Source organism: Herpailurus yagouaroundi, unplaced genomic scaffold (genome assembly GCF_014898765.1).
Source record: "Herpailurus yagouaroundi ecotype Mexico unplaced genomic scaffold, PumYag 28, whole genome shotgun sequence".
Taxonomy (NCBI): domain Eukaryota; kingdom Metazoa; phylum Chordata; class Mammalia; order Carnivora; family Felidae; genus Herpailurus; species Herpailurus yagouaroundi.
This window is the reverse complement of record NW_024412376.1, coordinates 2,814,920-2,830,477: the sequence shown is the minus strand read 5'-3', so window position 1 is coordinate 2,830,477 and position 15,558 is coordinate 2,814,920. Positions and strand designations below refer to the sequence as shown.

General features: G+C 45.8%; 1 protein-coding gene across 20 annotated transcripts in view; it reads right to left on the bottom strand.

Moving 5' to 3' along the window:
* ANK1 (ankyrin 1) overlaps positions 1 to 15,558 on the bottom strand; it is a 219,143-nt gene that overhangs the window by 73,905 nt on the left and 129,680 nt on the right. For all 20 annotated transcript variants that reach the window (XM_040449509.1, XM_040450033.1, XM_040450117.1 and 17 more), the window contains exons 3-4: positions 5,137 to 5,235; positions 603 to 701 (exon numbers count right to left, since the gene is read on the bottom strand). In XM_040449509.1, coding sequence (XP_040305443.1) covers positions 603 to 701; positions 5,137 to 5,235 — 198 coding nt within the window. The remainder of the gene's footprint in view (positions 1 to 602; positions 702 to 5,136; positions 5,236 to 15,558) is intronic.

Here is a 15,558-nt window from a genome sequence, read left to right as displayed (position 1 = left end):
GTTCATGAGTTCAAGCCCTGCATCAGGCTCTGTGCTGACAGCTCAGAGCCTGGAGCCTGCTTCCCATCCTGCGTCTTCCTCTCTCTCTGCCCCTTCCCACTCATGCTCTGTCTGTCTCTGTCTCTCAAAAATAAAAAATAAAAATGTTTTTAAAATAAACAAACATTTAAAAAATTAAAAAAAAAAATAAAAAGAAATGGCTTAGCGGGATTTATTACAAAAGGGCACCAAACTGGGGGTTGACATTCTATGGAAGTCAGCCTCTTACAAACACACTCCCCCTCTATTTTCACTCCCTTCTTTGTGAACCCCCTATGTCCCATGTCCTACCCACCCCTAAACACAGTCTCTCTCCCCAAAGGAGCCATAGCTAGATATATTATTTGGCTGGTTTCACTGAACAGAGATGGGGTCCACAATGATCAACCACATCGTGCTTAGAATGCATAACAGAAGCATGAACAAATAGTAAGGGATGCCTTTGTTATTGCTTAGAGACACATTGCCGATTAAGCTATTCAGTGCACCCACTACATAATAGAAATACAGGTGGAAAAGAAGGGCAATGCCCTCTGGCCCAGGACCCGGGAGAGAGCCGTCACCTGCGACTGGGCGTTGACATTGGCGCCATAGTTGACCAGCTCCCGGACCACCTCATCCTGACCTGCGAGGGCGGCGATGTGCAGAGCTGTGTTCCCTTTCTGAAACACACGGGGAGAGGAAGCAGAGATTTCCCACCAGGCTGCCAACAATATTGTGACCATCAAAGGTAAAGTCGCTGTTAAAGGTATACTAACAAGGGTGCTGGTTGGGGTGGGGGACAGTGGGCTTTCTTTAGACCCAAAATGGGTAAACAACACACATGAGTGTGCCTGACCCATTAAACACTTTGAAATGGTACTGAAAGCCCAAGGAGGAAAACTCTTGCTCTCCAAAAACAAAAACAAAAAACAAAAAAAACCACCTCACGCTAATGGATAAAAAAACCACTTCTCAACACCTAATCTGCTGCATGCAGACGTAGCATTCTGTCATCAGCTGACAGACCCGTCAGCATTCCTCAGGACACACACTGACAGATTTGCCAGGCGAGCGGGCCTCCTCAGACTTCCAGCTCCTCACATCCAGCTGTAACTCTGCAGGATGACACAGAGCCCCCTGCCGTGAGGCCTGGAGCTCTGGGGAAGGAGGCCAGCAGGACCTGTGGACTCAGCACCCTTAACCTGGGGACGGAGGGAGGAGAGGCAAAGAGATTTAAGGGTAGCAATATGTAAGGGGGGGGGGTAATAAAATGAACTATATAATGCATCTAGGGAAGGGAAGAAGAATATGGAATTAAAAGGGGGAAAATAAATAGGAATGAATTCTTACTACAAAAAAACAAAAACAAAAAAAGACTATTTGACATATTAATCAGTAAAATACATATAATGAGCCAGGGCTTCTCCAGATTAGAGAGGAGACAAAAGCGAGAGACAATAGTACACAATTGTTTTAAAGTCAACTTTTTTGGGCACCTGGATGGCTCAGTCGGTTAAGCATCCGACTTTGGCCCAAGTCATGATCCTAGGGTTCGTGAGTTTGAGCCCCGTGTCGGGCTCTGTGCTGACAGCTCAGAGCCTGGAGCCTGCTTCAGATTCTCTGTCTCCCTCTCTCTCTGCCCTGGCCCTGTTCATGTTCTGTCTCTCTCTCTCTCTCAATAAAAATAAACATTAAAAAAATTGTAAAGTAAACTTTTTCAAAGCTAAAACCCTTAATAGGGACTAAGAAACCAGGCGGGTTGTGAGGAGGTGACTGGAATACTGAGGTTTCTTTGTCCAGATTCATTCCAGGTATTTAACAATTGCTAGATGGGGTTCAGGTCTAGCAGGCTTCTTCTGTTCAGGATGCCGGCCTTCTTGCCAGGCTCCTTCCTGCCTCCCGGATATCCTGGGGCTGGAACACAGGCACATTCTCTGACTTACCTACGTGACCCCACTGGCCCCCCAGCTCAGTGAGTGGCAGGCAGGACAGGCCCCACCTGCCAGCTTCAGTCAAATAGGGCAGGTGGGAGGAAACAGGACCCATGTGGGCCCATCTGTCCCCCCTGCTACTTAAGGAGCAGAGACCTCAAATGAACTCAGTATTTTTGCAGTTCATATGGTATATAATTTACCTAAACTACAGAAACACTTGCTAATCCATCTCAGACAACTCAAGCCTCAACAAGTCAGGACTTCAAACTCCATCTATGCACCAGGGCCATCTGTCACTGGGAGAAAAGTGTCCTCACCCAGGCGGAACTGAGCAGCACGGGCACCGAGCTCTGGGCCCCCCAGCCACCACTGTCCCAAGTACCCACAGGTGGGTGAGGAAGCCCCACTGAAAGCTCCTGGGGGCTTCAGGAGGCTCAGGTCTCTGTTTCCAAAGTGTGGCCCGTATCAGGCAGGAGTAACCTGCTTCTTGCCTCCCAAGTTGTCTTTTTGATTTCTCCTGAAGTCCCATTTGATAAACAAAAGGGTTCTTCCTCCAATATCCATCAGAGAATAAGTGCCAGAAATGAATGTATAGAGGCTAATTAATCATTTTTCATAGAAGTCCAAAGAGCTTACATTTAGAGGCCTTGGCACCTGGGTCCAACTCACTCACTGTACTAAGTGGAACATGGCTGTTGGCAAAAGAACCTTCTCTAGAAATCAGGACTCAGAACACCAAGTCTCCCTATTTAGAAGCAAGTGTGCTGTGCCCATTCATGCGTTTGTTTGTTACACACTGAGCACATGTGTGTCAGGCACCGGTCCCGGCACGGGAGTACAGAGATGATTGAGACTCGGGCTCCTTGACCTCAAGAAGCAACGTCAACTGTTTCTTTCCATCTGCCTCTTTCTGCTCGAAATCACACTCCATCAGAGCTCTCCCCCATAGAAATGCATCGGGGGGCAGCTGGACCCGTGCGGAACCCTAGCTGTGGATCCTGGCCCATGCCACCTTCTGCATCTGGGCTGAGGGCAGCACTGGTGAGGGGTAAGAGCAAAGGGGAGACCCTCATAGCCAGACCGCTCCCCCCAAAACACACACCTACACACACGTGCACACGCTGCAAACTTCAAGGCCTCTGGCCTCAGGTCAGGGGCACAGGGCAAGGAGCTGGGGCCTCTATTTTTTCTACCCCTCCCTCTGCATGAAAGAACATGGCCTGGAAGAAGCAAGAAAAATTTCTTAGCTACGTCTGATCCACAAAGACCCACCTTCTCCACTTTGCAGGGAGTCCTAGAGCTCCTGGAAGCAGGGGGAGGGGGCTTCATTGAAGCAGGAGCCCAGTAGATGCAAGCAGAGCGATTAGGGCTTTCTCCCTCACTACCTGCGTTGATGCTGATCACAGGCCTCTAAGAGGCAGAGAAGGGAGGATGGGGACAGATGCTTTTGTTTTGTGCTTTAAAAACATTTAAGCACATTTAGGAAACTCTACTGGTTTTGGCTTTTTACTCTTTTCTTTTTTTAATCTTTCTCATGCTCGCAAGACCCATTATAATTCCCCAATCTGCTATGACTGTTGCTCAGCCCACGGTTTCTGCTTCACCTTTTTTCCTCCCTCTGTACAGCATTCAGGAACCACGCTGGCTTATAAAACGTCTATAAATAACAAAGACACACCAAGCATTCGCTTGCAAAATAACAATCAAAGGGGGAAATGCGGAGAGCGCAAAAATGCTGAAGCGTCATGTTTGCACAGCTCTTGAGGACGCGCCAGGGGAAGAAAAGCCACCCCAGCCCACACGGAGCCTGTCAGATGGCGCACTGCTTGCAGCCAGGTATGTGAGAGCACAAGAAGGAAAAATAATTGCATCCCTTCATCCACAAAGAAGGGTGGAAACCACTGGTACTCGTCATGGGGTTAGGGGAAAAAAATGCCCCACATACATTCAGAAAGAGCAACTCAGTCTATTTTACCAGCAAGATCTTTTCACCTTCAGGAAGTGACATGAAAATTACAGAATTTTACCTCAAGGGATGATTGTCCCTTCATAATATTTTGGTAATGCACTTCACAACTACATATTATATCTCTACTTATTGTTCTTCTGGTTCTCCGCTGGAGAGGAGGCCCAATGTTTGCAGCACAGAACTGAAATCGAGGCTGGGTATAAGACCATGCTGAATAAACAGCAAACAAAAAGAAAGAGGCTGGAGAGACAGAGCCAAGAGGAAAACCATGGGAAGTAACCAGGAAGGAAGAGAAGAGAACGCTGTGCTCAAGTTAGTAGAGAGAGGTGAGTTTTTTGGTTTAGTTTTGTTTTGAAATGCTGGCAACACCTTGTTCAATAAATAAACAAGGCGGATGTATGTGAGAATTAAAATTGATTTTACAACCTACAGATGCATAATTTCATGACTGTGGTTTCTGGACTTAAGTCACTGGCACTTCTAATCTATGGCTATGGGAAGAGCATGCTGGCGTGGGAGGTGTGACGTCAGCCTTGGCCAAATGCCTCCTTGGAGAAGAGAAGGCTGTTCAAGGTAATTGCTAAGGAGAGGAGGTAAGTGTGCGGCTGACCAAGAAGACTCACTGGGGAAGGATAAATGAGAGGGGTCTGGCTCTCTTCTCTACGCCTCAATAGCAACACGGTCACCGACATTTACCGATTCCTTGCTTCGCGCCAGGCATTTGACACGATCTCAGTTCGTTTTCATACGAATCCTGAAACCAAGTATTACAGTCCCCATTTTATAGATGAGGAAATGGGGAGTTCTCACCAACTAACTTGTTCAGATACGGAGTGCATTGCCTCCGCTGGGAGCCGGACCCAAGGCACCTGACTGTAGAACTGCTAGAGCTCTCAGACCCTGCACTCAAGTCAAGGACCCTAAGAAAACATAAAGCCATAGCGAAAAGGGTTCTCTTTCTAGATTTATAACCTAATGATGAGAATAAAGTAAAAGCCCACTGACTTTTGTGGAAACAGGGTCCTCTGCCTTTCAGGTGACTTTGGGGACTCAGAGAACTAGGAAGTGATTGGAAACACAAGAGAAATTCAGAAACACACTTGGCTTTCTCTCACGAAGGGCTGGTTTCCATGTCAGGGTCTGGAATGATACACGAGGGACCTGAACATTTGAATTATCAATGAAAAGCTCCCCGTTCCCTAAGAGACGTACCTTGGTTGTCGTTTCTAGAATGATTTCTTTGTGCAGAAGTTCAACCACCATCTTCACATGGCCTTCTTTAGAGGCCAGGTGCAAGCCGTTCAGCCCATTCTGTAAAGAGCAGAGAGGCAGGAAGAGTGTGGTTAGGAGACTATGCATTCTGTTCCAGACACCCCTTCCCTGTGAAGAGATGTGTGAAGAGCCAGTAGGGAAGAAAAGGGGCGGCCCTGAGCGGGGCCGGCCCAGCCTCTCCGGGCACTTTTCTATAGAAGCATCAGATGACAGAACAACAGGGCAAGAGCGAGACCACCACTCCCCAGATTCATATCCATATTAAGTGTGGAGACACTCTCACAGAGCCAGTGGGTGACCTTACTTGAAGTTTAGATCTTGGCCAGGCTTTAGGTAATCACTTCCTTGAAGTGATATAGCTTCAACCCCCAATGCAGCTCATTTTCATGGCAGCAATCAGTAAAGGCAAAGAGGCAACAGCAGTACATCCTAGACATTTGTAAGGATAGACACATATTTGGTAGAATAACAAACTCTGAAATGAGGTCTTCTGAGAACTAAATACTGCCAGTCACCCAGCTAGAAGATTTCGACATCAGAATCAGTAGTAAAATAGCCCCATGGCCACCTTGCCATTTCAAATGTGGCCAAAGCTGGTCTGACAGTTCAATTGTAGGGGAAAAACAAAATAAAAGAACCAACACTGTCCATGCCCAATCATCCGTCCACGGAAGCAGATCTCTCACCAACCACAGAAAGTTTACGCTGTACCTGGTGAGGTTTGAGAGAAAGCTGCCTAGCTCAGGTTTTACTTTGCATTCTTGCACGTCCTGTCTTCCGATCCTTGCACTTGGATGCCTGAGTACTTTTTGGCAAAAGCTGACTTCAAAGAGCGCTACTTAGAACCACAAATAATTCTGACAATATGATGGAACTCATTTCACTTCTGGTGATGAGCAGATCTTGGCTCCATATGGAAAATGATGTTAGTCAATCAGCACTCCCCATGCCCTACTTTTGTGTTCTCTTTCTCTCTTCCTCCTTGCCCACCCGCAACCCCTCCCTCTTGTCCCATTCCTTCCTGTCTCCTGTTTCAGTCAACTCTGTTCTAGCATGTTCCCTTTCAGGGGATGCCCCAGAGCCACTGCAGACTTTAGCTAATAAAAAAAAGACCCTTGCTACCATGATGGAGGCACTTGGCCCCTGAAGGTGTGACTTCTCCCCAAACACCTCTACAGCTCCACCATGGGTCTCCAAAACCCCCACTCTCCCTGTGTGTCAGGGCATCCAGGACCAGCGAATGTTCACGGAAAAGACACAGCTGCTCACGTTAGCACCAGAGTCCCCGCAGTCAACATCAGGAAATTCCTATTAAAAATACAAATATCCCATCTGGGAGTGGTAGCACATTAATCCTTAACAGGTGAGTTCTGTTGGCGTTGCTCAAACTAGCAGAGGCAGTAGGCGGAAATACTGGAATAATGAGACATAAGACAGGTATCTCATGATGGGAGAATGGAAGGTATCTAAAACTCTACATCAGAGCCTTGAACAGGGAAAATACAAGAGGTACCCGAGGCCTCAGAAAAAAAAGAGAAAGTGGGCTCCAAAGGGAACTTTGCCTAATCTCCATTCAATCAGACCCTCCCCGCACCCCAGACATGCAGAGCAAAGTAGGCCAAATCTTTGCACGTTAGCACTGCCAGCCTTGGCAAGCTGTGTGTGTGGGTGGGGGGTGATGGGAGGGCCCTTTCACGAAACATTTCCCCATGCAAATGCCTAGAAATCACCGTTGGATGCTTTCCTCTTGCAGATTTTGTACACCATTAAATGCAGAGTCCAGAGTGGTGTTAATTATTCACACCCTGGTGTGAATGGGCTTATCAGATAAAGACTGGGTCCCAGTCAGTTTTGATAACAGAAAGGGAGACAGCAATCTGTTAGAACAGGAACCTGGGGGAGGGAGAAGAACACTGGGTGGCAGTAAACCAGTTCCCCTCAAATCAATGTACAAAACACAAATTCACTAAAAAGCAATTCGTCCAGTGACTGGGGCTCTGGAAGCCTGGAGCCACGCCCTTCAGCTCCGTGTCCTCAGCTCTGCCCTGGGGCAGGTCTGCACCCTCCTCCCTCCCGGAGCACTGGGGTCTGCAATCCCCTCCCAAAAACCCAGCAGTGTCTGGAAGGTTCCCCGAGTGATCACTCGGGAACTGTGATGGTGTTTGCGGCTGTGGGAATCTCAGCAGCTGTTGCAGTCAGCTTTCCGCAGGGGACTCAGCTGTGACAGCAGCCAGGGTAGCACGGTGCTGATCGCTGTGGTTTTAGTGCTGACTTGGGCAGCAAAGTACCTTTCCGTGAGCATTCGTTGATCCTGAACACCTCAAAGCTGGGAAGTTGGCAAGTCTACAAGGAAAACACGTAAGTTTACTGCTAATGCTCTGGGGTGGCTGTCCCTGCCCTTTGGACCCAGTGTCAGGATCGCAATCCAGAGAGATTCCAGAAGTACTGTCTGCCCAGGGAATGCTGGAGTGGAAAAGGATGTCAAAGATCCCCGAATGCTGAGGAAATCAAGGTCCAGAGTAGTCAAATGACTAGCTAGAGTCACACAACCTTTCTAGGGCACAGCCACATGTAGAACAAATCTGGATTCCTCCCTTGCCCCCGCCACCAAAAAAGGATTTGGGTTTTGTTTTGTTCTTTTTGCCCCTAGGAACTAGTATGTTTCTTTTTATCAGATGATAAAGTACATTTCTCCTTTTTAAAAAAAAAAAAATGTTTATTTATTTTGAGAGAGAGAGAAAGAGCATGAGCAGGGGAGGGGCAGAGAGAGAGAGAGAGAAAGAATCCCAAGCAGGCTCCACACTGTCAGCACAGAACCTAGTGTGGGGCTCAATCCCATGAACCATGAGATCATAACCTGAGCCAAAATCAAGAGCAGGACACTTAACAGCTGTCCCCATTTCCCCCTTTTTTTTTTGATTACCAGGCAGCTTAGAGCTAATAGTCACAATCACCCATAAGGTGATCCCACATAAAAGGGATCATCTGAATAGATTTGTATCTTGAATTGGTTTACTTAGATTCTACCCCAGATCCTGGTTCAATGTTCTCTTTCTTCTTTATGGCTTTGTAGCTTTCTGACTCTATTTTTACTTTGTTTGTTTGCTTTCAACATAATCACCCTAAGTTATGTCCAAGTCTATTATTGTGGTGATCTGAACTCAAAGCCCTCATCAGAGCCACAGAACCTAGCCCCACTTGGCCTAGCTGTCATGTGCAAAGTGCCTACGGCATGCACATATGATGTGCAAGAAGGCCCAGCATTGATCGCAGAACAAGATCACATATGGAACATGGCTGGACCAAACATTTGTCTCAAGTACAGATAAGAGTCACGGCAGTTACCTAATGCAAGCATTGACTTAATCCAATTGGGAAAAATTTACTGGGAACCTATTCTGTACCTGGCACCACACTAGAGATGAATAAGACACAGACACTTATCCTTGAAGATCTCAATTTACTAGAGGAAATAGATGCCTAAAAAATAAATGCAAAATAATGTGAAAATGCCCCAAACGGCAGGCATGAGATTAGAAGTAGCACAGAGGAGAAAGGAGTTGCTCTGCCAAGAGGGTCATGAGGCCTTCCCAAAGGCCTTTGCAAGGCAGCCTGTGCACAGGCAGGGTGACAAGTTCATCGACAATGGCAAGATGAGACGCTGTCTCTGAATTTACATTTTAAACACAGGAGCTAACATTTTAGAGACTATGCTCCCAGCCCTTCTCATCAAGCGCCTTCCTCCATCTTCCAGGAAGCACTGAATTCAAGAGATGCACAAACACCCAGACCCACAGAGGCGAGCTTTCTCCAGCAACTGGCCTTAGCAGGTGGATAGCTGGTCACCATCTAGCAGCTGAAGTCACTGAATGCCTGAAAACTAAATTATGGCACATAAACACTAAGGAATTGTATAACTGTCTTATTAAATACATTACTAGCCAATATAGATCAATTCCAGTATTTCAAAAGAGTGTTTCCTGGATAAATACTATATTTAACACTTTTTTTTTATTAGCTTTATTTATTTTGATAGAGAGCTCATGCAAGTGGGGAGGGTGGAGAGAGAGGGAAAGAGAGAATCCCAAGCAGACTCTGTGCTGTCAGTACACACCCTGACTCAGGTTTGAACCCACAAACTGTGAGATCATGACCTGAGCCTAATCAAGAGTCGGATGCTTAGCTGACTGAGTCACCAGGCGCCTCGACACACTCTTTGTCTTTAAAGAGATTTATTTTTATTGCTCAAATGCAAAGGGGGTAGGGGTACAAATTATGTGAGCTATTTGTTCGTAGCTATAACTATGGACAGAGATGAGCCATAATCTACCAGCTCTTCAAAACCAGGATCCATGTGTTTTATTTTAGTTACATCAAGTGTAAGTTGTTTCCTAAAAGGAAAAGGCAGGCTGCTATATCTTGCCTTGCATCTTTTCACTACTTTAGCTACGCCCCTCCTCTTGACTCAGAACGGCAGACAGACTGCTGAGGGGGATGATGGAGAAAAACGTGTATCTCATACTCCAAGTAACTGGGTGTAGAAGATAAGCAAGAAGGGGGTAGAAGAGTATGAGAATAAATGCCTCAATTAAATTAGAAGCTGGATTGCAAAAGCAATAACTTCTTGTGGCCATTTAAAAAAATTTTTTAATGTTTATTTATTTTTGACACAGAGAGAAAGACAGAGCATGAGTGGAGGAGGGGCAGAGAGAGAGGGAGACACAGAATCCAAAGCAGGCTCCAGGCTCTGAGCTGTCAGCACAGAGCCCAACAGGGGGCTTGAACTCACAAACTGTGAGATCATGACCTGCGCCAAAGTCAGATGCTCAACTGACTGAGCCACCCAGACGCCCCATCTTGTGGCCATTTTTGAACCACATGCCTTCCTTGGGAAAACACCAGCTTGCCATACTCCTCTTCTTAGATTCCTCCTTCTTGGTCTCCAATTACATGTACATTCGATTAACTGAGATTCTCCCACAGCTCTTGGCTGCTCAGTTCCTTTTTTTCTTTGCCTATTCTTTTTTCTCTGTGTCTATTTTGATCATTTCTATGGACTTATCTTCAAGTTCTTTGATTCCTTCCTCATCTGTGCCCAATCTACTGATGACTCTATTAAAGAAATGCCTTACTGCCAAAAACATTGGGGCTTTTAAAATTTCTAGCATTTCATTTGATTCTTTCTTATAGTTTCCATCTCTCTAATTCCTCATCTTCTCATGAATGCTATCCACTTTCCCTACGAGATCCTTTAACACATTAATCACAGTTATTGTAAAGGCCATCTGATCATCTCTGAGTCTGGTTCTATTTATTGCTTTGCCTCTTGACAATGGCTTTGTTTCTTTCTTGTGTGTGTGTGTGTGTGTGTGTGTGTGTGTGTGTGTGTGTTGCAATTTTTAATTGAATGCCAGACATTATGTGTAGAAAGGCAATAGAGGCTCAAGTAAATAGCATTTATGCCTCAAGGTCCTCAAGTGGACCTACCTCTACTGTGAAGTTGTTAGTATGGGGTGGGGAGATCTGAGCCAATCAGTCAGAAGTTGACTTAGGTCTGAGTCTTGTTACCTTCAGGGCACCACAGCCTTCAAATTCCTCTAGATGGAGGCTGCTGTCACCTTAAGCTTAGAGTAGGAGCTGGGGTGTTGGAGGGATTCCTGAGTTCCTGATTTCCCTTCAGCTCTCAGCCAGCCCTGCATGCCTGCACCTCAGCTGGAGTCTCTCTCCATGCTCCTGCCCCCCTCCCAGCAAAAATATGCTTTTCCTTGTCATGGGGCAGGGAGGCAGCAGGGAAGTTCTCCTTCGTCTTGGCCCAGCCCCAGTCTTATAACCAATACCTCAAAAGCTCTTGCACCTGGATCTCAAAGGTAGGATTCTTGTTTTAAGTAAGTACTCTTTCCCCTCCCATCTGTGGCAGCAAGACACACCATATCTTTATACTTGGGCTTGGGTGGGGGTCTCTTGCTCCTCCTTCAGCAGTAATAGACCTCTCTGTTCATTATTGGCACATGACAGTTACTGGGCCAGGATGATGGTCTCCTGCCCTCCCCCCAGGAGTTCAGGGGTTTGGGCTCTACCTTTCCTGTGGCACCACTGGGTCTGTGATGTAGGAAATATTCTTACCTCTCCCCAGGAGCAGAGGTAGTTTGTTTCAATTCCTCTGCACAACGAATGGATTTTTGCCCATTATCTGAAGATGAGAGGGTTTGTTTTTGCTTCACCTGAGGGAAGGTGTCTGTTCCTGCCTCTACCCCTGCCTGTCTGTTCCTGCCTCTACCTGTCTGTTCCTGCCTCTACCCCTGCCTCCAGAGCCACCTAGTGTCTCCTGTATTCCTGTGTCACTGAGGGAGACTCTCTCTGGTCTCCTGACTTTCCCCAATATTTCTCATGAGCACCCATTGGAGGCATGTGGTTCCAGACCCACTGCAGTTCACACTGACCTTTAAGAATTTGTTAACATTTGGCTTGTACAGTGCTGCTTCTTTCTCCCGTACTCTGCCGCAGCTAAAATGGTGGTCCTTTCCTTGGAGGGGCTTATCCCTCTTTGGAATTCAGTTAACTTGGTTGCACAGTGTGGTCTCAGCCCTCTGATGGGCTCAGGACAAATTATAATTTTGTAGATTATCCAGGCTTATCTCATTGTAGGAGTAGGAACAATGTTTTTTGAAGCTTTTTACATCCTACAGACTCCCTTTACTAAGTCTCTAAGACCACCCGGCCCCATATGATCTCATTTCACATGGTCCTAATAGAGAAGACAACCCTTTTATGATCCTGTTTGGTAAAAAATATTCATGCCAAGCACACACACCTGGAGTTTTTCATGTGCCTTTGCTCTTTTTTCAGGTAAAATGTCAACTTAGAGGATTTTTCTGAGAGGCAATCTGTCCAACAGGAGGGAGAGGAGATCTCAGCCAGGCTGTGTTTCTTTTAACATTTTTAACAAGAAGAAAAAGGGAAAAAAAAGTCACATTGAGCTTGAATGATTTAATTTGGAGTATTTTTCTTTTACCAACTGTGAGAAATTCCATTGGCAAAATACACAATTCCAGACATTTGTTCTCAGTAAATTGTTCCTCTGTTTAGCATCTCTGATTGCCCCAATTACACTAATTGATTTCTAAATGTACAAATACAGTAGACATGTCACAAGAAATTTAACTCTTATCCTGTCCAATGCAGAAGGTGGTTTCAAATAGAAAAACTGTGGCGTCCTGAGATCTTGTATCTCTTTAAAACTGCAAGAACATCTCAAAAGTGGCTGCTTACTATCCCATGTGGACACACAACCCTTCTACCTCCTTTTCTCACAGCTGTTTATTTTACCCACAGACATAGCTAGACCCTGCCCCTCCAGAGCAGGCAGCCCCAAGTTGTGTCCTGAGGACTTTGAGGCCCACCTCCCCTCCCCCCACCCCACCATGTGTTCTGAAACTTACTGTTTCAGTCCCCCATCCTCTTTCTTTGAGCCAAGCAGTGTGTTTCTAGAGGACTTAAGCTAACATGCTAATGTGTAGTATCCAGGAAGCATGATTTTTTTAAAATTCATGAACACCTACTAGTTCAGCTCATCAGATTACTTAGCTGCCATCCAGCCAGGCCCAGAGGCAATGGAGCGCTGGCCAGGGAAAGTTTTGATGGCGAAGGAAAGGACTGGAATCTTGGGAAGAACAAGCCAAGAGCAGTGGCAGAGAAAGGCAAGAAGTCTGAGGGCCCCAGAACAAAAAGAGACGTAGGCGAGAGGGACTTCTATGTAACATTGCCTTCCTGTAACACTCCACTTTACTCTTGTGGTCAGTGAGGAACTAATCAGAAGATCTTGCCCATAAGGACAAGGATGTATACATAGATGGTCATACACTTAGGTTTTTATACTTAATGTCCCACCGTCCTATTCAGTCTGGGTTCTCTATGATTTTGCTACATCTGTCCAGAGGAGATTAGGATCAGACTCTATGTCACAGAAGTTTAAATCTCCAAATAACACCAAGCCTGTACTCTTTGCACTATTATTGGTCCCCATTTGTGGAGCAAGATAACTGACATTATATATTTGCAAGTCTGCCGCCCTGAAACAGAACAGGAAATAAGAATCTAAACAGGGCTTGTGGAAAGAAAAAAAGGATTGAAATGGTTGCCATTTCTACTCCAAATCCTGAGACTGACAAGAAAGCAAGTAAGGGAAGAAAGAAAGGCAGACTATGGAGACCAAAGGCAGAGACAATGAGGACCAAAAAGAGGTGGTAGAACGGGAAAGAGGGAGTGACTATTGCTATAGTCTGACTATATGAGGAAATGAATTAAGCTGCTGGCAAAAAAAGATCACTAGAACACTATAAATTTTGATTCCTTTCCCCAAAGTGCCTGCATTAAATTTTCAGCCAAAACAGAAATGAGATCAAAAGTGAATGGGAGTTTTCTTACCTTCCCTTCTCTTCCTCTTCCCTTCCCTCCCCTCCCAGCTCAGAGATGTCATTGTCTGAGGAAGCAGGGCAGTGAACCAGAAGGGTGCCTTACAGATGTGCTGATAGCAGCATGTCTGCTCTGAGAAAGAGGAGGGGGCTGCTAGAGTGATTGGAAGATTGTTACACTGAGCAAACAAGTGAACAGACTGAGGATGATGGGAATTAGTGGCAGTCATGTTCCTGACTGTCTGAAGGGATTTACAAACATGGGAAGAGGAAGGGCTAGATAGAGGTGTTGGACTAAACCTGGAAGTACTGATGTGATCTCATGGGTTTAAAAATATATATACATAGATAGATGCAGAACTAGATATAGATGTATAGGTACAGACACATGACAACCAGTAGCAATGAGTGCATCAAGTGACCAGATTTTGGTGTCTAAATACCATCCTCCACTAAAAGGAACCTTGGAAAAATGGCTGATCCAAGGTTGGGGCAGGGGAAGTACAAAATCACCCTGGGACAAACAGGTGCCAGAAAGGAAGGACATGATGAGGACATGTTAAAGAACAAAGAGGCCAGCCTATTGAAAGCACTCCTACTGGCCTCATTTAGATTTGAACATCAAAGTAAACCATGAGAGTATCGGCATATAACCCATCAAATAAAATAGGAGCCCATGAGTATGAACAGGTATAAACAAAGAATGGAAAGAATCAGTGAGGGAGTAGGGGAGGAGGAAAAGCTTAACCTTTAGTAGAATACCAGCTAATCAATGTAGAAGAAATGACAGAGACGGAGAAGCACTCTCTGGAACCATCATAGTGGTAGCTGATACAAGTAGAAGGTATCAATGTATGCCAAGGTTGGTGGCTGGAAGTTTGATGAAGAACAGGATATTGGCATTATATCAGAATATGGGGGCCCCCCCCCCACACACACACAAAATACTGATCAACTGCAAACAGAAAAATCAATGACACCAAGAGATGACCAAGGTTAACATCACCAGGGATGGAAAGGGAGGATGATTTCTATGGTACTCCTGCCAACAATGCATCACCCTGGTCTGGCCATAAGGAAACACCAGCAGACACAGGTTCAAACTACAGAATGGAAACTGTCGAAAACATGCAAGACAGGCAAGGACTTGAGAAGCATTCCAGACTGAAGGAGGCTGGTGAGAAATGACATCTAAATACAGTCTGGAAAGACTCTTAGAACAGAGAAAGAGAAAGAAAGAGAAGGGGAAGACTGGGGGCAGGAGGGAAGGGAAGGAGAGAAAGAAGAAGACTGGGGGAAAGTCAGGAAGGAAGGCAGCGGGGAGGAGGGCAAGAAAAAGAGTGAGGGAAAGGGAAACCAATTTCTCCTTATCAGGGCAGTCAGCAAAATTTTAATGGAGTCTGTAGATGGTTGTGTGGCAGCCATGCTGATTTCCTGATTTGAAGGCCTGGAGGGTGGTTATGTGGGAAAGTGTCCTTACTATTGGGTGGCACACACTGGAATGTTTAGGATGATGGGGAATTATGTCATATATAGTAGATACTATAGATAGACACAGACAAGAAGAACAAATGCAGTAAAATGGTAATAGAGAGTCTAGGTGAGAGAGATGTGAGAGTTCTTTGTATTGTTCTTGTAACTTTTTTTTACAGGTTCAAAAGCATTTAAAATTTCAGAAAGAAAAGCAGGAGGTAGGAGGGAGTAGTGGTAGAAAAAAAGGCTGTGGGAGGAGGGACCAGCGCAGTGGGAACTCTGGGCTCTGGCCATGGTGGGAGAGGGTGGCGGGCGCATTAGAAGCTGAGCACAGACACCCTCCTGTTTCTAAAGAACCCAAGAGGTGCAAGTTTTACCGGAGGTCTGAGATTACTCCAAGATGGAAGTCCCAGAGTGCTGCCAAACCATGACAACCCCACATGGGAACCAGCTGATGGGGAAGCCTCTTCCGGAGGGC